General features: G+C 41.5%; 1 protein-coding gene across 9 annotated transcripts in view; it reads left to right on the top strand.

The window, feature by feature from the left end:
* The first annotated feature begins 646 nt into the window (after positions 1–646).
* Positions 647–26,192, top strand: part of TRIQK (triple QxxK/R motif containing) — a 64,824-nt gene continuing 39,278 nt past the window's right edge. Inside the window, exons 1-5 of one of the 9 annotated variants that reach the window (XM_069779663.1) lie at positions 1,117–1,157; positions 2,878–2,926; positions 15,854–15,965; positions 19,982–20,062; positions 22,725–22,805. In XM_069779663.1, the coding sequence (XP_069635764.1) occupies positions 15,914–15,965; positions 19,982–20,062; positions 22,725–22,805 (214 nt within the window). In that variant the 5' untranslated portion in view covers positions 1,117–1,157; positions 2,878–2,926; positions 15,854–15,913. Of the gene's footprint in view, positions 1,158–1,501; positions 1,928–2,877; positions 2,927–15,853; positions 15,966–19,981; positions 20,063–22,724; positions 22,806–26,192 lie in introns of those variants that run through there. The other 8 variants (XM_069779665.1, XM_069779666.1, XM_069779658.1 and 5 more) reach the window with 8 other exon arrangements.

Genomic DNA, 26,192 nt, shown 5'->3' with positions numbered 1-26,192 from the left:
TTCAAAACAGCTGAATACCCTTAGTGTGAGATTTCTTGGCAGAAAAGGTACAAAAAAGCTTTGTGTCTCACCGCTCGAAATCAGGACAGGCTGTATTTCTGACAAATTTGTTTCATTTCAGCCATCCATTAAGTGTGCTACAGAAATGACTGGAGAAAACTCTGCGGTTTGGTACGCGTGCCAGACAGAAGCTCTGATGAATCAACTTTTCTGTAGGCTCATTCTGACTCTGTACACGTGTCATCTAGAAAGATGGGAAAGTTCAGCCGGGTATGGCTTTCGCTTCCTAAGTAGCAGAGGTAAACAATGCAAGTATTTCTTTTTTGTGTATCTCTCCTTACAGAGGAGCATTAATACTTGGTTACCAACCGCCATTTTGTAGGAAGCAGAGCATGCACGTGCACTACTAATCAGTAAACTATTCCAAGAGTCAGCAGCTTACTTCTTGCACCGAAGTAAATGAATTAGCTGTTGCAAAGGACCTAGCGTCATCTCAAGGTGGTGAAAAACTACCTGACAGCGTTAGTAATTTCCCATGCGTTATTTTCTTAGGACCTTAAACCTAAGTTCCCACCGAAGCGGGCTTGTGATGGTGATGACGTGAAGGTGGTCAACTGCTTTCCATTCTACGCGTCTGGAGCAACAATTCTGATACAGGTAGGCAGCAGCGCGGTAAAAACCGAGCGGCGGGTGTGAAGCGGGGGCGGGGGGGGCGGGATGCTGAAACACTCCACGACTGAACTTTCAGCCTCCCCCAAAGCATCTCCGCGCGGAGACCCAGCGAGACGCCCGAGAGGCGCAGGCAGGCGGGAGCTGGCGCGGCGGGGCCGAGGCCGGAGGCGAGGGCCGAGGCCGCCGCTGCCCGAGCAACCTCCCCGACCCACCTGCGGCCGCAGCTGCCGGGCGCCGCGGGAGGGCGGGGGCCGGGCAGCGCTCCCGCCGCCGCAGGTGCCGCGGGGCCGGGGCAGTCCTCACCCCGGCGGGCTCGGCGCCCCGGCCCCGCGCAGGCCGCTGCCCGGCAGGGCGGGTGGGAGCGGGAGGCGGGGCGGCGGGGACGCTCGGGCAGGAGGCGGCGGCAGCCCCGCCAGCACAGGAAGTCGCCCCGCCGAGAGAGGAGGGAGGAGGCAGGAGGCGGAGCTCTGCCGCTCGGCCCGAGGTACCGCGCCGCTTCCCGGGGTGGGCGAGGGGCCGCGGGCGCCAGGGCCGGCCGGCACCGGCGGGCCTACGGTTGTCACGGCAACCGCCCCCCCTCCTCGGGGCGGGGGGGGGGGCGCGCGCTGCCCCGCCGCTCCTCCGGCGCCGCCATTGGCCTGCGGGCAGGGAGCGTCCGCACTGGCGGCGCGCTCGGCCGGCCCGCTGTCCGTCGCGGGCCTCCGCTGCCATTGGCCGGGAGAAGGCGCTCGCCTCCGCGATTGGCCGGAGCGCGCTGCCAATCGGGGCGGTGCCGCGGGCGGCCGGGTGCCGCCCTCGGAACGTGGGCTGAGGGGCCGGGAGGGGTCAGCGGCCGTGGCCGCTACGGCCATGTTGGGTGTGGGCGGGAAAAGACCCGTCTCACTTCTCCACCGCCGCCCCCGGCGGCATGCGCTGTGCCGGGGAGATGAGAGCGGGCGGCTCCCCGCGGGGCCGGGGCTCGTGGTGCCACCTCACGCCGCACCGAGCGCTCCTCGGCTGCCGGGCCCGTTTCCCCCGTGCCCCCAGGTGATGCCAGGCTGGGTCCCTCACCAGGCTGCGACTGGCTCATTTGGAGGGAAATAAATTTCTTACCGGGGCGTCTCTTCGGCGAGGGCTGTGTTTGAGGCCTGGGCCTGGAGGCTGTCAGGCTGGCTGAGCTGACAGAAGTCTGCGATGCGTCCGTGCGAGGACACCCCACGGCTTTCCCTCATGAGCTCAACTTCTCACGTGCTGCCCGCCAGCGCAGTGTGGTTGGGTATGTGTGTGTGTGAAACCCCGTCTGTGTGGGGTTTCTGGCTGTCTGGGAGCTGGACAAACAGCTGCTTTCTGTGGGTGTGTGTGCGTGCGGGCGTGCATGCGGGCGTGTAGGCTGACCCCCCCACGTGCAGTGAGTCCAGGACGTGTTAGAGCCGCTGCGCGTGCGGTGCGTAATGGGGCTGTATGCGGTCGGACGCCTCTGTGTATGCAGTAAATCTGATACAACCCAGGCTTGTTGAGCTGGCTGTGTTTACCTTGCAGGCGTGATGTGTTCCGGGTACGTTGGACTCATTTGTGTTTTCTGCAGAGTGCACTGGCCATGCTTACCCTCAGAAAATGCTGGACAGAAATATGGGAGCCACAACATTTCTAAGTGTGAAGTGTTGGCAGGGATTTCTGCCAGCACATTTGCGTGGCTCTCAACTGCTCTGCCTTACATCAGCCTACGTAATTAGGAGGACAGAGCATAGTACCAGAAAGCCCCTTTGAAAGAGCTTATGGTATAACTGGGCTGTATGTACAGCACACACGTTCACACACAGTAATTCAATTACATGTCATAGAGGGCTCAAGTTCTTTGCTGTTGGGGACCAGGCTCGTTCCTAAAGAGCTAATCAGAATGGAAGGGCACCTGTTACTAAAGATATGTTGACTTTCTTCCAGCCTTTGCTACTGATGTGTGACTTCCATTGTGGAAAACTGTAGAAAGTGATGTTTAAGGGATACAGAAAAATCTACAAGCATGGGGAAAATGGAACCATTTCTGAAGTAGTGCTATTTGGCCTGTCTTCCTTGGCTGAATCGCTTCACCTCTTGGTACAAAACAGGCTGGGGATAAACTTCATTGTTCAGAAAATAGCTTGTCTGCTCACTAAGGAAAAATTTGGCAGATACTTTTGTTGGCATGATTATCTTTGATCACAAATTACTACAATTTACCCTTCTAAGACTTGTTTTCTGTCTTCATGGAAGCTGTGAAGATGTAAGCCTACTTCAGGTCAGTATTGTAAGTGTGAGCATAGAGAAAACAAGAAGTGTTGACTTTGAAGTAAAGTAATCCCACCATTACAAACAGTTGACACATTTTTTTGCAAAAAGGCAATTGCTCACTTTCTTCTGTTATTCTTGCTTCAATATGTAAATCCTTTTTGTAATTTATTTTATAATTTATGATTCTATAATTTATGTATAGTCCTCTAGCTGAACCTGTTTGAGCAGGGGTAGATGAGCCCAAGTAGATGACCTCGAGGTCCCTTCCAACATCAACAATCCTGTAATTCTGTGAGCTTGATTTATTAATTTAACCAAGTAGAGATTACAACAATGTTCTACGATTGACTTCTTAGTCTGTCTAATAGTATTTTGTATCTGCAAAAGCAATATAGAAGATACTCAGTTGTTTCAACACAGATGTGGAAGCTCTTCAGTTATCTATGTTTTGAAAGATTACTTTGCATGACTAAAACAGAGATTCCTGTTAGCATTGGTAAAACTCCTCTTATATTTAAATTTAAATCTTGTATTGATATACATAGAAACACATACGTGTGTTTTTATTAAGTTCCATAAAAACAGGACTATCCCTTCCGTTTCAGATGCAAGCAGCTGAGTTCCTGAATTCAGTTACTGCATCACATTGAATGAACAGGATTTTTCCATACATCTTTCCTTAAAAACAGACTTTAGCAAAAGGTGACATGCAAGAAGACATATACTTTTCTTCATAAAATCAAGAATAAAGATAGTGCTTTTATTAGTGTTTTTTTTTTATTTTCATAAACTTGAACTATACAGAGTAAGTTTATATGCACTGGAAGATTCCATGTGCACTTCTGCCAGTTCCCTAACTTCATAGCTCTTGCTGTTACACTCTGCAGCCTCTTCAGGAAAGGAAGCCAGTTTGTGTGCCAGTTTTATAGCAGGTACAGGAAAATCCTCTGAATCACTATTGGTCACAAATACAGAACGAAGACTATGTAAGCTAATATATTAACCTGTTATATTGTCCACTGTATATCTAGGATTTACTTCCTTCAAATATTTCAGCCAAATCCTGTAGCCCAGTCTTAAAGGACAACTTAAGCTCAGTGTACTTTATGGCAGTAGCTCCAGGAGACATCCAATTTTAGGAGACTCTGCATAGAAAACAAGACGAGGGGTTTCTTTTGCAGTGCAAATCCTTTTCTTTGGATTTTTATGTGAAATTTGTTTCTTGAGACCATGAATTAGTTTTTGTTTCTTGTATGGCTTTAAAAGTCTTTCAAAAGAAACCAAATACCATCAAGTTTAGTTATAGTTAATCGCAGTTGGACTTTTAGAGTTCCTGTGAGATTTTTCTCATAACTAGGAAGTTCTTGGATTTGTTTTACTTCGGGATGTTTCCATATTAAGCTAAATTTTTCATTAGGCCGGAGAAGCTGTGAATTATAGAGGAGGGTAGGATACTTTGGACAGTCTTTATATGTTGCTAAAGCAGGCTAATGTTACAAATGGGGTTACATGTTAAAAAACCTAAACCAATTCAATATCATCTTGGAGAGCCAAGTCACTATATTAAGTATTTATTCTTCATAAGTAAATTGTTATGTTTACATGTTATGAGATATATAAAGAGAATGAAACATAGATGGTTGCAAGGTGTAGACAAAGAAGCTAATGATTTTCATTTACAGTAGAAGTCTGCCTGAATCCTCTGACTGTCTTATGATACTACTGTGGTAATACAGTTACTGCTGGTGAACAGGACTGCAAAAGTATGTGTTTTCTGACACAAACTCTGCTTTAAATTTTTCTGTTCTTGTAGATCTTTTTCATTTGCTTTCAGGTTTACTTTTTATTGAGGAAAAAATATGAAGAGATTTACAGAATACATAAGCTGATCATTTTTTAAAATAATAAATGAAGTGCTTTTCAGTGAATGGCTATCCTCATTTCAAATGAAATCTGCAATGATTAAATATTAAAATGATCGATGGTTTAAATTAATATAAAAAGTTTTCAGGAGATTATTACAAAGATTAACATTTTTAATGTTTTAATACTTCCATAGTTTATCAATCACAGGCACAGTGAAACTGTTTTTAGTTATCAAGCTGATGATCTCATATATCATTGCAGTATTATGCACAACATAAACATCATGGTGTCGTTGGTAGAGGAGATGAAGAAACACAATTTATGTTACGGCTCTTTAATAATCAGTTTTAGTCCTGGAGTATTTTTTGACACACAGAATACGCAGGTAAGATTATTTTTTTTTTCCCCTTTGGAAAGAAGTTAAGAAGGAAAGATAGTTCCAGAAAAACAGTGGTGTTTGCCATTTAGCGAAGAACTCTGGTTACATGTAATGGCAAACATAGATGGTCACTGGTACTGCTACAGAAGAAGAAAAAGCACTTTGCATGTGTTTTTCCAAGTAGGACTTGCATTAATGCTGCTTTAATATCCCCAAATTATCTGCAACAGCCTATGTTTCCTAATAAATTTTTATTCATTAGAATTATGTTTGAAGGTCATGAGAAAATGTCAAGGCACCCCAGGTGCTTTTGTATCACTAGCTGTGCATAGATACCCCTGTAATTCAGTGGGTTGTGTAAACACTTACTCCAGGCACTCTTGACCTGGACGGTGCTAATCCCTTTGTTTCCCATTTCTTCTGCATTTTTTTAGCAGCAAGGCTAAAAATCAGCGTTAGTTATTTTTAATTTTGATTTTGCCTCTCTAACCACATACTGCAATGGTACAATGGAGCTTCATACAACACAGTTTATTGTGTCCCAGGACTTTTTGCAGTGTTAAATATATAATTCATACATCAACAAAATATTGTTTATTCATGTATTGTGATTGTTCTTGGCATCGTCCTTCATCCAGTATGTTTTACCATAAAAAATGAGACAATTGGAAAGACACGATGTGATGAATTAGCCAATGTAAATCCAATAGCAGGTGTAAAGAAAGATGGGAGATAGTCAGGAGAGGAAGGGTGAAATAGAAATCCAGGAATAGATGTTGAGATAGTGAAGTGAATAAATGGGGAAAGACTGTTCTGACAGCAGAAGCTTATGGTGGCCAAGTCACTTATACCAGAAAGGGCAAGTATGAGAGAGGGAAAGAGCAAAGGTTAGCACTAGGTTAATGTTGAGAATGGTATTGGGAAGTTAAAATCCAGAGGGCAAACTGAAGCACACCATTTTGTACACAAGTTTGTTGTCAACTACTAATGCTGTTATTTCTGTTCTTAAGTAAGACAACAAAATAAAAGATGGGGTTATACCGCCTGTAGTTGGTTGCCTCTAGCCAGAAAGCCAAATTTATCCTCATGTATTTCCATTGAGATAAAATAAATAATGGAACAAAATAACCTTTTATGTTATGAACCACTTTTTATAGTGCGGAAACAGATTGGGTTGGAAATGTAGTAGATTTCAAAGTTTCAGTTGTTTTCTCTCTGGCTGTGCTGTGTGGTGTAAATGAAGAAAAGGTTAAGTTTACCCATGATAATTCCCTCTCACATTTACATTATCAATCAGCCTTTGTAGCTTTTTGTGCTTTTATCTATTGTGTTTTCATTGTAATCTTTACGTGTGAAGTTCTCAATTCTACAAACTCTTATGCTCAAATTTATTCATGAATGGCTCTGACAGATGTGCTCTGGAAGCCTTAGATGCTGTGGTTTAAGATGCTGCCAGCTGGTCTCCCCACCCCTCAGGTTGCAGTCTGTATGGAAAAGCCAGCAATACCTGCACTTCAGTTAGCTTCCCTCACCTTAATTCACATTTCTTTTTGGGTGGCTTGTGCTGATGCATAGGCTGGGAATGGGGCCCTGGTCCTGGGGATAGAACGTACCCCCTCTTGTTGCCCTTTCTTACAGGCTGCTCACCCCTGGCAGAGAGGTGGTTAAACAGCTGGGGTCAGCAACATCCTAAGCCTCTCAGATACCCAAAGCTTGTTTATGAGACTCCCCTGTAGTTTCAAGTTGAACACGTTTTAAACTTTCTGTTTTAAATTACCTATGTTTTCAACTTGTTACTGTACCAAGTCGGTGTGGAGGACATTAAAGTTTTGTTTGCTCTTAAAGGTGATCACGCCTAAAAGCTGATATTAAAAAACATAGATCTTTCTTTCATGTAGTATGCATGCCATAGAAATTGTGCAGTGGGTGGTTTTAGTGTGGCACTTATTGTGTGTGGAGCTGATTATGCTGCCTCCAATTAAGATTACATCACTTACTTTACTGCTAGACCAGTTTGGTATTACTTATGTTCTTGCCAAAAGGAAGCAGTTAACCTGAAGCAATGTATTACTTGTTTTGTTCTTGTGTCTTGGCTGTCAGACTGAAAGTACACTATTTGTATAGCTGACATTTAAATTTGATTAGGCCCTTGATTTACTGTTACTCAACTAAAATTAATTTAAAAATTAGGACTGTACAGTAACAATAAAATGGATAAAGAGCTGGTGAGCTGCCAGCACTTAGAAGTAATGGCTGGAGGCCACTGTCAATGGATAAGAGCTTGTGGGGACTTTCCCCAGCATTTGTGTCGGGTGTGATACTTTTTGCTGCTTTAGTTGTCTGTGTGCAAACATAAACAGTAATGACAAACGATGGATGGTTCAGTGATTGCTGGATTGATGGAGAAGGGATGAATTTTAAAGCATGGCTGAGATCATGGTAATGCGAGTCTGTTAAAATGCAGTTTGTCTGCAAATGAGTTGAGGAAGAAGGAATGCTGGATGTGTGTGCAAAATGGAAAGATTTTTATCTTGTAAAGCTGTGACTGTGGGAAGACTTGGGGTTTGTGAGGAAGCCCCTGTAGCCAAAGGGGATTCAAGTGCAGGGCAGTGTCAAGAAGGGCTGGTGCTGCCTGGTAGAGATGGGGGGAGAGGTAGGAGGGTTGTTTAAATCCCTTTAATAAGACCAGTGCTGGAATATTGCATCTGGTTCTATTTCTGTGAAAAACACGTCCTGAAGAATTTGAAAGCATGATGAAAGTCCTGGAAGACACAGGCTTACTTCTGATAATGGTCCTACCTTTGGCAGGTGGGCTTGAGAGTAGGTTCAAGCTTGCCGTGATGTTTCTGACCACATGTCTGCCTTACCTCACCCCTGCTGGACCTCAACAAGCTCTATTAGCTATCTATCCCACCTGGCTGCTGCAGAGGCCCTCCTACATGCATAGTGTTGAGTGTCCTAGGCAAGGCTATGCTGCATCTGTGTGAATTTGTCATTTCTTCCCATTACAGAGTGTGTGGAAGGCATTCTTTCTTTTTTGTTGTATATATGCATCATGAAAGCTTTCTGTAATATGTTTTTTCAACTTTGGACTTTGGTGTGATTAAACTTAGGTATGGTTTTAATGGAACCACAAAGAATTGCAGCAGCTAATAATTTGGGGTTTTTTTGATTCTGCAATCATAAAATGGTTGGAGCAAGGATGGATGTTCCTTTCTTTGGCATTTTTTGACATACACTATTTAATTTATGAATGAATCTTTCTGTAATTTGGAGTGAAAAGGTTAACAAAGCATTCTTAGATTGCTGTTTACTTTTGTATTCTGAAAGATAGGATAATTTGAAAACCTGGATTATTTTGGTATCTTTCTGGGTATACGAAGCAGCAGCCCAGCAGGCTAAATAGGAAGAGGGTATTCTGGAAAAAATGATTATTATAGAGACAAAACCTATTTAAAAAAGTTTCAAATTATTTTCATTTTAAGTACACCAGTGGGGTTAAATAATATTAGTAACTTCTGTTAGAGTAACAGATCATAATAATATAAAACAAAAGGTCCCAGTGCACTTGCTAATATCCTTTATAGCTTCAGTAAAATACATCTGAAATTATTTACAAAGCAAAGCTTCTGGATGAATTCTTCCAGTTCTGCATGGGAAGAGAGCCTGTTTATCTTCATGCATGTTTATATAGACCCATGGAAATTATGATCTAGATGTGGGTACTGTACTAAAACGTAGCCATATATGCAGAGTAAAGAATGCATTCTGTCATTTATTGCACACAAGTAATGTCTGTTTTATAGGGTCGGCTCAAATCTGTATCCTGACCGTAGAAGGACTCTATAGAATATGTACTGTACCTTGAGGAGACCTTCAAGGGGAGGGAATGGTGTGTATAGGAAAAAGCTCGGGGCAATGGCTCTCTGACAAAACTTATCTCTTGTCTGTTTTTGAGCCTTCAGACTTGAGCACTGTCAGTGCTGGGAATAGTGAAGAGCTGGAAAGATGTTTCCCCTGTGCTATACTGGTATACATTTTCATTAACTCACCTTATTAAAAAAAATAAATAAATCAGTGTGGAAACAACTGGGATGGCTGCAAAGCTGAGTGCATGGGATAGAGTATTTCAGAAGTTAAAAGCAGAAGCAACTTAGCTAAAGTCCTTTTCAGAGTTGACCCAGCTCTCCTTAAACTTCTTAGGCTTGGTTACAGGGTTATACAGCTTTTGGTACAGTGGTGGCCAGACTGAGCAATTGTAGCAGGAAGCCACAGCATCTTGTGGTGTTGGTGTTGAACGTTCTTATGAAAACCAGTCTGAACTCATTACTGTATGCTCTAGCAGGTTTTTTTTGTTGTATGCAGTCTACAAGGCTAGATTTCAGGCAGTATATATATCCCCCTCCTCCTAATAAAACTTTGTGGCAGTGCTGAAGCATACATTCTCCTTTGAGACTAGCCAAGAGCATGTGCAAACCCCTAGTGCTTAGAGAGATGCACTCAGGAAATTAGAGTGAATGGAGTGGATTGTTGTCTGCCATTTTATCTCAGGCTAGGGTTTCTGAAGAAATTCTTGCAAGGTGATAGCTACTCATTAAATGATCTCTTGTAGGAGTCTCATAACTACTCCATTCCATTCCTAACTGGTTTGAGGTGTAGGAATCTCTCATCAGAGGTATCTTTTAGGTCAGAGCAGGCCAACCTTTTACAGGTCAGAACCCAGGATCTTAAAAATGTGCTGTCTCCAAAAGCAGCAACCCATGAAAAAGTGTTCAATTTTGTATTTCACTAATATTTTTACAGTAAATAGAATTTCACGTGTACTGCGTGACTTGAAACATCCAAAGGAGTACTTTTTTCCAATGTGTTAGTCACAGTTGGTGTCATCCTTCCCTTTGACATTCTCCTGGACGATGAACCGTGCAGCAAAATTTCTTCCTTGTGACACACGCACACTGTTCAAGAACAGTGAGAATAGGCGGGGATGCAGTCTCCTCCCATCCTGTGGTCTTTGGGGAAAGCTGTGAAAAGAGCCCAAGCAGACATTTGCACAAATGCTTGCATCCGGGACCTGAAGGCATTCACATGACTTTCTGCTATTTCAACTTAAACTTTTCTGCTGGTTGATGATTTTTCTTTTTGCTGCCTCTTTGTCCCAGCTGCACTCCATACTTGTCTCCTCTGCCTTAAAATGAGGCAAGTTAACAGTTTACCACATTTTCTGATGGCTATCAAAGCTTATTTTTTCATTTGGTGCATATAAAGGCTTTAGCCTGATTTTGATCCATTCCTTTAATTCAATTTTTGTTCAGGATTCAGACTTTTAGTAGGTATCAATGATCTTATATTCACTTTCTGCCCAAAGAGAACATAAAGCTCCTCAAGAGATGGTATCATGTACACTATTACTTTATTCTTTATCTTAAAAATCATTGCCTTTAATGGGATCTCTAGATATGTTTCAGGAGAGCCAAGTCTTGAGCAATTTAGATATAATCTGCAGAGAGTGTGCTTGGCCTATTGTTTTGAACTACTTTGGAAACTAGTGAGCCGATGTTACCTGAGCTGTAATAAACTCTTCACCCAATTATGGCCTAATCCTTCAAAACCAATAGAGTAGGACTTGGTTTTGAAAATGCTGCCACTAACATCTATGGGTCTGTTCACTAAGCCTGGCTATTAAGCTCATTATTAAGTTCTGTAGAGCTGAACTTTACATTTGATATGTTAACACTGTTGTCTACTGGTTTATCTACTGGTTTTCGCCTCAGATGATTTTAAAGAAAAAAAATACAAAAAATTATGTATTGTGTTAAGGCTAAAGAAATGCATATCAGCTTCATCTTCTGATCTTTATGGGGGTGATTAACAGGTTACTCTGTCTTTAATCAGTTATTGAAAAATAGAGGAAAACATAAATGCCAAACCCACCAAATTAAAACCCTTTACACTTCAAGTTTCTTTTGCCTGGTGACTAGAATAGATTTATTTTTTTTAAGTTGAGCTGCTTTCCTGAACGCGCAATACAGCATATGAGACAACAAAAGTGGCATAAAACTATTTTTTTTCATTCATAGATCAGTCTATTTAATACTTATTGAGCTGCAGTAGTTTCATAGAAGGAAAAAAGCCCACATTCATTCTGAAAGCTGGATGGAAAGATTACCTTTTAAGTCCTTTCAAACACCAGGTTTAGTAATGGAACTAATAATTCAGTTTTGCTGAAGTGTTACGATTAGGTCTACGTGTACTGAAGTGTTATTTGCTGCTGTCATTTGTAGCTGCTTTCAACTTTTGCATGCTTGCTGAAGGTAAGAAGTGAGGCAATCATTAGGCTATAAATGTGATGACCAGTTTTAGCAATTACTGTGACTTGAAGTCATGTGTGATGGGATATCGTTTATACTACAGTGAAATATATAACAGAAAGGCACATTTGTCTTTTCCCGGCTTTGTGCCTCTGTGGCTTATTTGTGGCTGTTTTCTCTTCTTCTGTTTTTCAGTTATTAGGTTGATTGTCAGGCAGGAATGGACTATTTGCTGAGAGTTGGTTTTCTTCTTGAATGATAGACAAATTTCAATGAAAATGGAGTCAAAATAGATGGGATATCAATATTAGAATTAATGGGGGAAGAATTAAGCTGAAACTTTGCCTAACATACTTTAAAAAACATTTTTTTAAAAACAGGGTGAGAGGAAAGGAAAAATTCCAGCAGTTTCAAATTGTCTTGTTTTGGTATGTTACTTCAAGGAAACTATTTCAATTTTTAAATAATTCACTCAGAAATTTTGTATTTTAATGGTCCAAGATAATGCAAGCAAAAAAAAAAGGCACAATAGAAACAAAAAAAAATGACCAGTATGGAATTACTTATTGTTGCAAAATTTTTTTTGTGTGAATAACTTCAAAAGTTACAAGATTTATTCTCACTGAAGGTCGTTATCCCATTTTGCAATATTGAAAACGTCACGAAACAGACTTTCTGTCCTTTGGATGGTTGTGAACTGTAGATTAAGATGGATATACTAAAGGGAAGTGTAATTACTTCCTAAATATTTCTTCTCACTTAAGGAAGAAAGAAGAATTTCATTTCCATCAAAAATGAGCCTAAGCTTAAAATCTACAAATGAGGAATTAACAAGTGTATATAATTAAAGCACCAAGACTTATAGCAAGCTATGACTTGTGGCAGTCCCAGCAAAGGAGTAACATCTGGAAAAAATGGAATTTTTGTTGCTTCCCAAAACTAAAGAGAGGGGAGAATAGAAGGATTATTTTCAAATTTAAAGAAGGGAAAGAAGTCACTCTTCCCCTGGTCTAACACCTAGCAGGGCGAAACAAAGTTTCTGAGGTTTTGGAATAATACCTCAGTGAAACCAGGTGGTGCTCTATTCAAGAATTGTAACATCATAACATATTAGAAGTGAAGTGCTTAGGCAGACTTAGCCGATTTTGAAATTTAAGGTCTGTGACCTCTAGCTTTATACCTGTGATTTAAATTATTCCCTACTTCATCAAAGGAAATGAGTGCTGAAGGGGGGTGTGGTGGGGATCAAAGAGGGAATAAAGCCGCGTGGATTTAACTGAACCGCAAAACGTTCGCTGCTGACGCTTCAATTACTGAGACGGAGCAATAATTGTTTCTCGTCGATTCTCTTGGCTCGATGAGCTTTTAACTCACGAGGCAGAGAGCGCGTGCTTTGTTTCTGTCCTGCGCAGTGGTGGTGGTGGTGTCCTCCGCACTTACCCTCAGACTGCAGAGGTGGCTCTACAGCATCTGCAGTCGCTCCCATGGAGGCTGCGTCCATCCTTGGTGGATGTGCCTCTGGGCATCCGGGTGGTCTGGATGCCCGTTCTCTTCCCACTCTTTTTAGCTCTGATTTCTACCACAGTCCACCCCCCAAAAAAAGTTTAAACAGATTCTGTTATTTTCAAGAATGTTATTCTGAAATACTGCATATGGTGTCATTTATCGTGTAGTTTTCCCTTCAGCAGAGATTTCTCTTTCCTCTAGGAAATACTACATTTTGAACTGTCTGGCAAGGCAGAATCGAACCACATGTATGCTTTTTTCCTTCATGAACTTCTTCAAGGATATTTTCTTGACACACCAATGCTGTCGTATATTCATAAAAATGAAAAAAAAAATCTTTGAATGTTTGGAATTTAAAATTTGTTCAGATGAATATCTGTCTTCATATTAAAATGAATATATGTTTCACAGATGGTATAGCTCTACTTGGCTCTGAAGTGAGTAGGGAATTTGGTCCTGAAGACTAACAAATCCTAATAATGAAAAGTAAATGTAAGGTGCATAGAATCACTCCAAATAGGAATATTCTTCTGCAAAATGTCGTACTGTTTTTATAACAAGTATAACACCAATTGCTAAACAGATAGCTTCTGTGTAAGTAGTGTTTTTAGAAGTGAGGTTTGGCCTAGTACATTTTGATTCTTCTTCCCATGGAAGCTGTGACAAACTGTACTCTACTGGGAATGGAAAGAACCTTTGACATTTTTAATAGCCTCTTTTTGCTTAAAAAACCAAATTTACATAAGTATGAAGTCTTTTCAAAAAAATCTTAGTCAGGTTTTGCAATCCTTGAAATTTTTACTTTTTTCCTGGCTGTCATGAATACATTTAATGATAATCTTTTCAACTCTTCAGATGTTTAAAAACATTTTACATCTAGCAAAAGTAAGTAGACTTGTTGCTAGAGGAGCAAATGCAAATATTTGGGCCTAATTAACCCCACCAAATTTTGAGTACTTAGGGGAGGTTTAGCAGTGTAGCAAGAAAGCAAGATTGCTGGAGGCTATTTGGATTCCTTACCATTGCATCTCTTTCTTCATTCACTGTAAAGGGAGCAGAGGTGGCCTCCTGCATAACTCGGGTGTCTCACTTACCTTCCTGAAATTAGGTGGAACTAATCTGGGTTGTTGATGAAATTTATTTTTCATAATATATTGCCTCAGGATTTTGAAACATCCAGGAGAATATGCTGAGTATTCATATGGACTATTACCTGTGTACTTATTTTGTTAAATAAATTTAGAGCTAATTTCATGGGGTTTTTAGGCACTGTATAACTAACAACAGAGCAGCTCCTTTCCCTAGAGTGCAAAGGCCACTTACTGGAAGTAACAATGTGTATTTTGTTCCTAGTGCTTACATGAAGCTGTGAAACAGCCTGATATATGCCAGAATAAAAGTTGTGATTCCTAGATGGTTTTAATCTTGGGATATGGTACAGTGTTTGTTGTCCTTGTGTAGAAAGTTAAGGTTATTTTAGCAATATTTGTTCTAACTGGAGTAATGGATCCTGTTTTTTTGATTCATTTTCCCAAATTTAACTGAATTTAAATCACCTGCTCCTTTCAAGGTTAAATTAAGTAAAGAAATGTTAAATTCCTTTTATTAAAAGAAAATGAAATAAATCCCCAAAGAAAGCAAAGCTAGATTCTGCAGGAAGCACCATGGGCAGGTACTCATTCCTTTGAAATAATAGTCTCATCCTTTGAGAGTGACTTTCCAGAGGAATGGTGAAGACTACTGTAAGACTTATCAATAGAATGTGAATGCATTTTTTTTAATTTTTTTTTTGTTTGCTTGTATGCTTTTTTAAAATAGTAGTAGTTAAGGTTTTAAAATTCTTTCTCTTGGCTACAGTGTGGTTAAAAGTATTCAGCTGCATTATTCTTGCCATTTTGGCTGTAGTTTACTTCCACTGCATTTCTTCCACTGCTGTACAGACAGACCTTAGTTACTGTACTTCAGCAGTACACCCAAAAAAGCCAATTAAAATAACCCAACAGCAATGATTTCCAAAATACCTACATAGAGACGGCTTCCCACTTTAAGTGCAGTGCTACCAGTTCTTTGGAATAACTTGATGTTCACAGATCCAATGTGCTCCTTGGATTTTACCAGAGGAGGATAGAAGGTTATTTTAGCTCTGCTGTAACCTGTAAGGGTTTTAATATCCATTACTTATTAAACTATGAACTATGGAATTAACTGGTAAAAGACCAGTTCTTTCACTGACATCAGTAAGCTTTGAATTGTATTAAAGAATGATTTGGGTTATGAGTTCAAATTCTCAACCTGCATTGCATCCACCACCACCACCACCAATAACAAAAAAAAAAAAAAAAAAAAAAGGGATTTTTAAGTTGGATATCCATTTGCAATAAGGCACTTCTGCATATATGCAGATATTCACCGTGCATTCACCTGCATTTTCAATTACAGCCGAAGATTTGGTCTAGTACTTTTACATTCTGTAGTGGTTCTTTTCTATTCTGAAGTTTTACTTGCTTTTATCTCAACTGACTAGCTATATTTCAGCTACAAAACCAGTCATTTCACTGATTTTTTTTTTTATGTCTTCAACGTGCCCTCTATTAATATTTAGGCAGCTTATTGTTGAAGAATACAGACATACTATCAAATTTCACTGCTAAGAAAGTTTGTATACATGAACATATGTAGATCTTTCAGTGTTCACTGGTTCACACTTTAAGCAGCATCACTGTTATTAATCATTTGTATTGCACCATAAATGCACAAAGTGCAATCTTTGTCCTGTATAGTCCCTGCTCTTATTCTTCATTAGTATTTCTAAAGTCATTCATGTTATGTCTATTTCATTAAAGTAATTGCTTTAAATTTTTTTTGGTTCATACAGGCTGTGTATGCATCAAGAATAGTGAGTTGGGATTTAAACACTCCTGTGGCCAGACCTTGAATGGACATTCAGAAATGGTTTTCATCTCACAAAGCACTATTCACAGTTAGAGGTGATAATAGGCAATTTATTGTGTGTATTAATTATTATCAGTCACTGGTTATGAATAAAAGAGGAGGAAAAGAAAAATTATGTGTTCTTCCGAGGCTGTAAGCGTTCAAAGGTGAATTACTAGAGAGGAAGAGAAAGAGGGTGAAAAAACAGTGACGGGAACCACAAAAACAAAGATGTCTTTTTGACCTTGTAGTATCTCTGAAATAGCAATAAACAAAAAATCATTCCTTTAGGCCTCGCTTCATTTTCTTAAAACCATCTTTTGTAAAAGCTTGAAAGTTGAGGAGGGCTCATGTTGCCTTCAAATAATCTGAAATTACTCTTGAAGTATTTTTGGTAGCCTGTAAAAAGAGCAGTGGCAAGCTCCTTTATGTGTTTTTTAAATGGTTATGCAGTCATTAAAATGCCAGGGACCTGAAGGCTGCTCAGGTTTGTGCTGGTTTTGGCTGGGATAGCATTAGTTTTCTTCATAGAAGCTAGTATGGGGCTATGTTTTGGGTTTGTGCTGAAAACAGTGTTGATAACACAGGGGTGTTTTAGCTATTGCTGAGCAGTGCTTGCACAGAGCCAAGGCCTTTTCTGCTCCTCACCCCACCCCACCAGCGAGGAGGCTGGGGGGGCACAAGGAGCTGGGGGGGACACAGCCGGGACAGCTGACCCCAACTGACCACAGGGATATTCCTTATCATACAACGTCATGCCCAGCATATACAGCTGGGGGAAGAAGAAGGAAGGGGGGACGTTGGGAGTGATGGCGTTTGTCTTCCCAAGTAACCGTTACGGGTGACGGAGCCCTGCTTTCCTGGAGATGGCTGAACACCTGCCTGCCCATGGGAAGCGGTGAATGAATTCCTTGGTTTGCTTTGCTTGCATGCACGGGTTTTGCTTTACCTATTAAGCTGTCTTTACACAGCCTGTGAGTTTTCTCACTTTTACCCTTCTGATTCTCTACCCCATCCTGCTGTGGGGGAGTGAGCGAGCGGCTGTGTGGGGCTGAGCTGCTGGCTGGGGCTACACCACGACGGGTGCATGCAGCATGGCGCGCTGCTGATCCCTTTGGTTCGGCAAGGAAATGGAGGAAAGGACGGATCCTCCGCTCGCTGACGTCGGAGGCAGAGCAGCCAGAGATACCTGGGAAAGACTTGAGTGCAAATTTTGTTTACAGTAAAATTAAGATGACCGATTATTGTAGGATGTCCACTGCTATTTTAAATGGGGAAAAGGCACTTTTCAAGTCGTTTTGTGACTCATAAAGGTTCCAGGCTTTTCCTTTATGGAAATCTGATCAGAAAGTTATGTTGGAAACCACTCCTACAGCAAGGTTCATAAATAATAAATATTATCTCTTATTAATCCATATTTTAGTTTAACTCTGGCTTGTGGCAAGTTGCTTCCTCAGGGAACGTAGGATTCTTTACAAGAGAAGGTGATGAGCCACAGTCCTCAAGGAATTAAATTGTGAAAACAGTCTTGGTTTTATACATGCTAATATAGATCTGTTATTCCCTTTCCACATCTATCACAACACATTCTAAATTGTGGCTGATCTTTTATGCAAATAGCTGTCTTATTAGACATTGCGGCTGTATGTGCTAATGTCTCCATGGGTTTCTCAGGCGTTTGCTATCTAACCATCAAAGCAGTGGAAATGAATGATGATTACTGCATCCCTTTGAAGAACAAAGAGGAGTGTCGAGGTTCTAGATGCGGGAGTCGGTGACACCGAGCCATGCGGGCAAATGAGAGCATCTCTGTGGCTCGTATTAAGTCGGGAAATAATTTTTGCCTGTGTTTTCTTCTTGTGTTTTATTGGCACTGCTAAAACTGCAAACATCTTTCACAGCTGACGTTTTGTTACAAAACATTATTAGGCTATGGAGATTGCAAAAGGCAAGTCAAAACAGTCTCTAATAGTAGCATAAAAAAGCCAAGAACTAGTTTTGCACTGTAAAAATGTATCTGTTACCTCCTCAACTAGCTGGAAGTTCAAATGGTACTTTTATTTTCCACTGTCATTATTATGATGTGAACGTTATGTGAGAAATACAACTCAGTCAAGAGAATAGCTGGGAAGCATAATAGAGGGGACACCCCCCCCCCCCCCCCAGTGGATTACAGTTCACTGCTTCTGTGTTTTACATGAAATGGGAGTATTCTCTGAATTAAACCAAAGTAGTGTATGGAAACACTAGAACACTGTCACTGAGTTTTCAGTTTGGATTAAAAAATAACAGCAGTCTTTTATACCTTGCTATTATTCCTGAATACCTTTAAAAAAGGATGCTAGCTTTTGAGCACCGAAGTTCATTTTATGCCATGTCCCACACTTTAAATTAAGGAGCCTGGGTTTGTCACTTGACATTAAATGCCAATAACCTTGTGGAATAGATAAATACAAAAGAAGAAACTGTGTGGTTTTAAAGTGCACAAATAAGTGGTGGGATCGTTCCTGCAGCTATACTTTAAACCTTGTTTGAAGCTATGAAGGAAATAATGGTGGATGTTTAAGGTTGGGATGCTGACAGCAGCCCCTTCAGCAGTGCCTTGGCATGCTTTTTGGCCCATGGTTTGGCATCACAGTGCCTTCCAGGGCTGCGCTTCCCAAACAGCGTGGCTTGGCAGAGCCTGGGGAAACTCGTCTCGCTGTAATGCAGCTGGTTATGCCTAACAGAAAAGTAAAACTCTTACAGATACTCCAAGGCCATATGTGCACAATCTGCAGATGGTTTGTGGCTACCCCAGGTGGTTCAGCCAAAGTTTGCCCTTGGCACTGTGCTCGCCAAAGCCGGTTGTGAAAAGGCAAGTGTTGGCTGTTGTGCATCTTCTGCGCTCGAACAGTAAATCTGACACTTCTGGAAAATGTCAGTCCTCTTGTGAGTGCAGGGATTGACATTGGGACGGTTTTGTCATAAAGATGCTCAGACAGTGGGGCTTATCATCGCTGTGATGAGTGGTCTTCAGCCTGGCCAAAATGGTTGAAACCCAGTGTTTTGCACAACAAGTGTGACTATAAAAGCCAGGTATTTTTTGACTATGGAAAAAGAGGTGAAATGAGCATGTTTGTAGAATCTTACTGTATCATTTGAGTGGCAGCCCTGTGAGGGGATGAATAAGAGACCGTAAGGTTTTGCACGTTAAATGGGTATATTGGGAGTTTGCTAGAACGCTGCTCAGATGATGCTTGTTCTGTTACATGGGTGGTGTGGGAGCACCAAAGTACCAAAAAGAGCATCTTCACATGAATGATAGTGCAGTTCCCTGTGCAATCTTAGCGTCACCTGCTTGTGCTGTGCAATGTGAGAAGCCCATTCAAGAGTCAGGTTGGTTGTTACCTAAATCCATTGAAGGTGATTTAAACTCTCAATACCTTGGCTGAGAGGTATAAAATGGGCACAGCCCCAGCTCCCATTTTTATCCTCTGCTTTCATTTGCATATCTCTAGAGCCCATGGCAGGAAGGTAGGGGAGTGTGGGGTTGCTGTGTTTTAAGTGTCTGTTCCTCTCTTTTGCTCAAGGTGGCTGGAGGGCTGCGTCTGCAGGTGGGTTTCCTGAGCAGTTACACCTGTGGATGCACACGTGCCTAGTTCTGCTTCGTACTCCTGGGCGTGGTGTAAATGAGTTTGCCAACAATAGAAGCAGCTCACAATACTACATTCACTCCCTGGTGTACTAAAGAAAAAAATTATATAGGAATGTAATTCAGTGGTACCAAATGCTGAATTACAGTGCAATCAGTTTAAATCCATTTTTTTCTTTATTTATTCAAACTAACAGGCATTCTGTAATGTTAATAACACATGCAATAGGGAAAAAGGTATGTTTAGAATTTATCTAATAGTCTTCAGAATAGTGATGATTAACTCCAGTGTCTCATTGTACACTGGGAAGGCTTATGTCTTTGTGTATAATCATGTAAATGTTGCTTGTTAGAGTTTTTTTCTGATGTTGTAAGTCACTGATTTCCTTAGTAACTTATTTAGGAATAATGCATTTATTTTTTTTCTGATACTGACAGTGATTGTTGGATTGAAAACGATGGGTAGAAAAGATGCCTCTACAGCAAGGACTCCTGTTGACCAGTACAGGAAACAAATAGGTAAGAGATTTGAAGGAAAGTTTGTGTACTTAAAAAAAATCTGTTTTTTCACCCAGACCAGTTAGTGTAACAAATGTATTATTCCTCTTCAAAAGCTTCATTTTGCTTGTGAGTGGTGCAAAATAATGCGCAGTGTAGGGAAACGTTTTTTATATGCTGTTGACTAATTGATTCAGCAAAACCTTTTATGAAGACAGTGTTTTGAGTAACTTAATAAAGTCCATGTTCTGTGCTTGGAAACAAAGTGAAATATTGCAGTGCAGCAGCTCCACGATGTTTCTGAACTGTTGGAACTTTCCTGATTTTCCTGTTTATCTCCAGTTTAAAATATGGGCATTTCTAGCAAAATATTCTTCCTGCTTCATAACAATTTTTGATACACTGAGTGATACAGACCTTTACATTGTATAACTGCATTTATTCTCACTCTAATGCAATACTTCTAACATTTTAATCATTTATCTTCCTAGGTCTTTTTCTGTTCTTACCTGTTGTGTATATATAGGTAACTTGTATACAAATTATGCACATGCACATAGGTACACTTGCACAGATACCTACATAGCAGACTCAAATCCCTATTTCTTTGCTTAAATGCAAAGGTAACTGACTTCTTTTTGGAATCCATATATGAGGACTCTGTCTCTCTAGGTATTAAATGATATTGTAAACAGGCACAATATTTTAAAAGTACGTATATAAAATGAAATACCTTAATCTATACTCAGTTATTTAAGTGAATGACTTTGTTTTACAGTTGCTAAGCACCCACATCTGTGTTTAAATATGCAGAAAAATAGCAAGTGTCTGGGAAGAAAAGGCTGTTTATAATATACATTCTCATGGTGAAAGAGGTAGGGGTATGTGAATGACCTTATTTTTAACATGTCTTAATTTTTTTAGTGCTGCCTTAGTATTTTAATATAACTGTTTTAATGGTCTTGTCTGCATTTAAAGTTGAAAGTAAGGGACCATTTTGTATTTTATTTGTTTTAGATAGCTGTGGAACGCTCTATATGTCCTAATTGTGGGCAATTTGCATGACTGGCTTCCTTGGTTCATTCTCTGAGATAGCTAGAAATGCAGCTGAAATCTTCTGAGTACCTTTACAGATGGGAAGCAGATATACTGGAAAAATGTTTAAATAGATGGGCTCTAGAAAACCTTACAAGGAAACTATTACCCAGCATAGGATGACACCACAAATATTTCACCCAAATGGCTTTGGTGAGAAGTGGGAGCCCTGCAGCTCATCTTTGGGACAACTCGTCTCGTGTAACTGGGTGTTTGGTGAGAGGATGACTGCATCAGCTTTCTGGCATTTTCTCCGCATCTTTTTCATTGCAGTCGCTTCTTTTTTCAGCCACCTGCTTTAGGGTTGCTTTTCTTCCTTTTGTGAACACCTTCAGGTGACCACAGTTGAGTTGTTTTTTGAAGTCCTCTGCAGGCTGAAAGACACTGGTGATCTCCAGAGGGATCCCTGGAGAGCAGGCTGAGCTGCTGGAGGACCAGGGGGATGTAAAGCTGCATCTGAATACGAGACTCACAAAATTACCTCCCCCTTTTCCACAGCTTGGGCTATTTCTGGCACATTACTACCATGCAGCACCACAGTTGCACATCTCACACGTGTGAGATGCCAGGACTGATCAGCTGTGCCTTGAGCAGGGCAGGGGACGCTGTGCTGTAGCAAGGGGGTGAGAGTATTTGATTGGGGCCCAGCACGCAGAAGGATCCTGTTATGTTGCTGACTCTCCAGTTTTGGGCTAGTGTGTTGTCCGAACAATTTGGCACCTTCCCTGTTATATGATGCAGCACCGTGATCCATTGGGTACTGCAAAATACAGTGTCTGAGGGGGCTCATAATAAGATCATTTTCCTTAGATGCGACACGTTGCTCTTAACTTGGCAAAAGCAAGCGTTAAAAATTATCGTGGGGAAGAATCTCACACCGGCAGGCAAATAAACTATATAACCTAGGAGGTGTTTCTGTGATTGTAGTATTCCTTAGAGGACAGAGAGCAAGAACTAAAATAGACTATCCACTGCCTTTTGCTCTGATGATGGTTGTTTCAGCTCCCACTCTGGTCATTCACTGATATAGCCATAGAGTTTGCCAATGGAAATTAGTTCTCTGAACTTATTGAATGTGAGATGTGGGGGTTGAAAATTTATGGGTATGGTTTTATACTTTAATGTTGTGGGTGTGTTTATGTATAAGCATTTTGGGCTAGTTTTAGGCCTGGTAGCTGAGCTTAGTGGAGCGAGCCCTCTAGTCTAATTATGCCTTTAGGTGTATTATGGGACAAATAGGTGTATTATTGACAAATATTGTCCAGTAAAGATCTTTTCTTGCCATAATGGAATCTTTCATTTTTTTGCCATTACTTCTTGATTTTTTCTTCTTATATGGTTTTGGGTAAGTGATGATAATTCATCTGTTTATCACAGAATCACAGGATGGCTGAGGTTGGCAGGACCTCTGCAGGTCATCTGGTCCAACCCCCCTGCTCAAGCAGGGCTCCGAGAGCCGGTTGCCCAGGACAGCATCCAGATGGCTTTTGAGTATCTCCCAGGCGGGGAGCTCCACAACCTCTCTGGACAACCTGTTCCTGTGTTTGACCACCCTCAAAGTAAAAAGTATTTTTCTTATGTGTTTTAGGGTGTGCCCATTGCCTCTGGTCCTGTCACTGGGCACCTCTGAGAAGAGCCTGGCTCCATCCTCTTTGCATTCTCCCTTCAGGTATTTATATACATTGATGAGGTCCCCCTTGAGCCTACTCTTCTCCTGGGTAAGAAGTCCTAAATCTCTCAGGCTTTCCTCACAGGAGAGATGCTCCAGATCCTTAATTTTAACTCCTCTTGATCTAATTCTTCATGATCTGATTTCATTCAGATACTTATTAGAAATTATACAGAAGGAATTTCAATTTTTTTCTTAAAATCTGTTTATCAAATAAGCCCTACATTTGGCAGCTTAGGTACTTTTTCAGGGATGCTTTAGTGTGAGGCTGTTCAGTAGAAGACCCCACAGAATACAAAACACTGTCATGCTCCAGGCTCATCTGTTTTGGAGATGGACATTTGATCACCCTTTCCCAGATAGGTTATATCTAGAAACAGTGGGCGAAGGGAGGCTGCATGGGGCCTGTCTTTAAAAAAATTAATTTATCAAACTCATTTAAAGTTCTAAATCCATGCTTGGAGTGATTGCCATCCTTACTTTCCAGGCGTTTGATATCTATGGATTCTTGAAAATATTATGATGGATGCTGGCTGAGCAGCTATCTCTTCCTGACTAACAGTGATGTTGATTTTTTAGCTCACAATTTAATGTTTTCTAGCCTTGCTGGATAGAAGGTAACCAGATTGAAATGGTTTTATTACCTTTTTTTTGGATGGAAAATGGCAGTCTTCAAGGAGCAACATGTCACAAAGTCATGTCGACTTCAACTCAACACAATTTTCAGTTAGATGTTTAGTGGAGTAATTTGAAATAAAAGCAGATTTTTAATTGAATTTTGTTCCAAGCTTTCTGTTTTGTTCTGAGTTTCCATACGGCATGCCACATGTTTGCCCTGTGCCACGGTTCAAGTTCATGTTGATCACTTCAGTTCAGCCGTTTGCCTTTTTCTCTCCTCTGTAAGTGGAGGATCGCTTGTATCTTGTTTGCCACTGTGCCGTTAGCGGTTGCCGTTTGCTTGAGTAGCATTTTCAGAGGATTCCCGTGGCATAGAGATTGATACTGCTCTTCTCTGTCAGCTGGCTTTCAGCCATGTCTCCTGCCACCAGCCAAAATTTGTCTGCAGTGCCTTTCGTTCAGCAAGTGCTCTGGTATCCGACAGCAGCGCTGCCTTTTCTGTAGGGAGCGAAGGCAGCCTTTTAGTTATCAGACCAAACTGGCACTGGCTTCGTGAAGACTGTCCCCAAGTGGGACAGGGAACAACAGCAGCAACCTTTTCAAACTGGCTTAGACTGTGCCTGGAGGAAGGAGGACGGCACCAAGGGAATCTCTCCACGTTCAGTTCCCCGTGAGCAGCTGAGGCTCTGGAGGAGGCGTGAGGAAAAGTAATTTTAACGCTCTTTATTCAGCTTTCTCTCACATACTCAAACATATACCTGTAGTGCAGCAGCAAATGGAGCAGCTCTTCTGCATAGCATTTCCTTCTCACTGCTGCTGTTTGCGCTGCTGTGCTTAATTTGCTGGGATCGGAGGAAAGGTGTGAGGCAGTATGCATCTTTCTGCATTTATGCAGCTTTGCTCTGCAAATGCTGTGAAAATAGCAACAGGTTTTGCACCATATTTGCTTTGTTTACTGTTATGTGTGCTTTAAGTTCCCAGAACAATTCCACATGTATATTTTCCATCCTTCTTCATCTGGTGTGTCGCTTGCTCGGCATGGAAGCCGCAGGATTTGTGGGTAGTGTTCATGACTCGTGTGATTGTGGGATCCTAAGCAGGCATACTGAGAGGATTATAGCATAACTAAAACCTGGTCTACAAATCGGGAATAGACATACTTTTGGCTCCCATTACTATTGTTGCTGTAGCATAATTTTTCATGAGGAGAGGTTGTTTGCCAATCATTCAACCTCCAATTTGTAGACTCAAAGGCCTGCTTATTGTCTGCTCTGTATCTTCTGACTTGCTGGCTTGATCCTTTAGGGGCTGGAGCTTATACAGGCATAGCCCAGAGGATCTCTGGAGTAAACGAGGCTCGTCACATCCCCCGGGAAGGAGTAAAAGTTATGAATGAAAATAAATTCTCGTTTTGTTTTGGAAAGCACAAGGTGCTAGGCTGAGAGCGATGGCTCGGTGGTGGTGGTGCTCGTTGGCATAGCACATGCAGAGCAGTGGGGCGGTGAGGGGGACTGGGTGGGAGTCTGAGACCTCGGCTGTAGCAGCACAGGAGGGGAGAGTGAACTGCCCACCTGAACCAACAGATAAAACTCAGTGGGTAAAGTCTCCCCTTTTTTAAAACTCCTCGGTGTGGGGAATTGGTGACGTGTCCAGAAGAAAGGTACCTCATCCAAGTGCCAAGGTTTATGGTCCCAGCGTAGCCCTGATGAGATGGAGAAGAGCTTGTATCTCAGCGTGAGCGTGGCGGACAGAGCTGGCTCTGTTCCCTCCCAGCCTCCTGCACAGAGCAGCTCAGCTGTCAGCTGGGTGATTGCGAAGGAAAGCCGTCCCAGTCCTCCAAAGCAGGAGTCATTTGTGGTAATACGGTTGCACTAACAATATGGAAGAATAGACCTTGGTGAGATGGATGGGTGGATGGACGGCAACTAGCAGCAGCGAGAACGTCTCTGGGGTTCCCACCTCCAGCTACCAGCTCAGTCATGAGCATGGACCTGTTGCCCCCCTGTCTCCAGAGGGAAGCCCTTCTTGTGGCAGATTGCCATCTCCACTTGCCCTACTGCTAAAAGAAGTCTCTTTACCCACCTCATCTTTTTCTCTGTTTTCTGTTATTGTTCACCTTCTCTGTTTTTTTACAGTTAATGTCCCTCCACCTTCCGTATCCTGAGTAGTGCCATTACATACTCAAATCAAACTAGCCACTAGCAGTCTTCCTTTTCAGTTCACAAAAAAGGGAAGCGTTACATTTTGATACTTTCTTCTGAAATATATTACATACTTTGAAGTGAAATGTGATTTCTTTTGTTTTGTTTTGGATCAGGAAACGCTTGTTATCAGCATCAAAATTTTAGATTTCATTTCTGAAACAACAGCAACAGCAGCAACAGCAAAAAATGTTTGGACTGAATTTGTGCTGAAAATTTCAAAATCAAACCATTTGTCACAAAACAGGAATTCCTGTATCTTTTGTATGTTAAGAAAAGGCACAGGACCAGAAGGTAGCATTTGCATCATCGAGATTGCTCTCCGCTGTCACAAGCAAAGACGTAGCAGGACTGATGTCAATGGTATTAAAATTCTCCAACTTATTTTTTTAATGAGTCATCTTTTTTTTTTCGCCCACATTTGATGTCAGTCACCTATTTATTGAGGGAAAGGTAGGGAGGGGAAAAGTACAGAAACAAATACTTGTTATTCTAAGTTGAGACAGAAAGGGGAGAGACCTTTCCTACTATTTATTTAGAGAGTAAAAACAACCCAAGAGATAGGCAG

This window comes from Haliaeetus albicilla, chromosome 3 (genome assembly GCF_947461875.1).
Source record: "Haliaeetus albicilla chromosome 3, bHalAlb1.1, whole genome shotgun sequence".
NCBI classification, from domain to species: domain Eukaryota; kingdom Metazoa; phylum Chordata; class Aves; order Accipitriformes; family Accipitridae; genus Haliaeetus; species Haliaeetus albicilla.
Note: the sequence above shows the minus strand (reverse complement) of the source record. Positions and strands in the feature narration are given on the sequence as shown.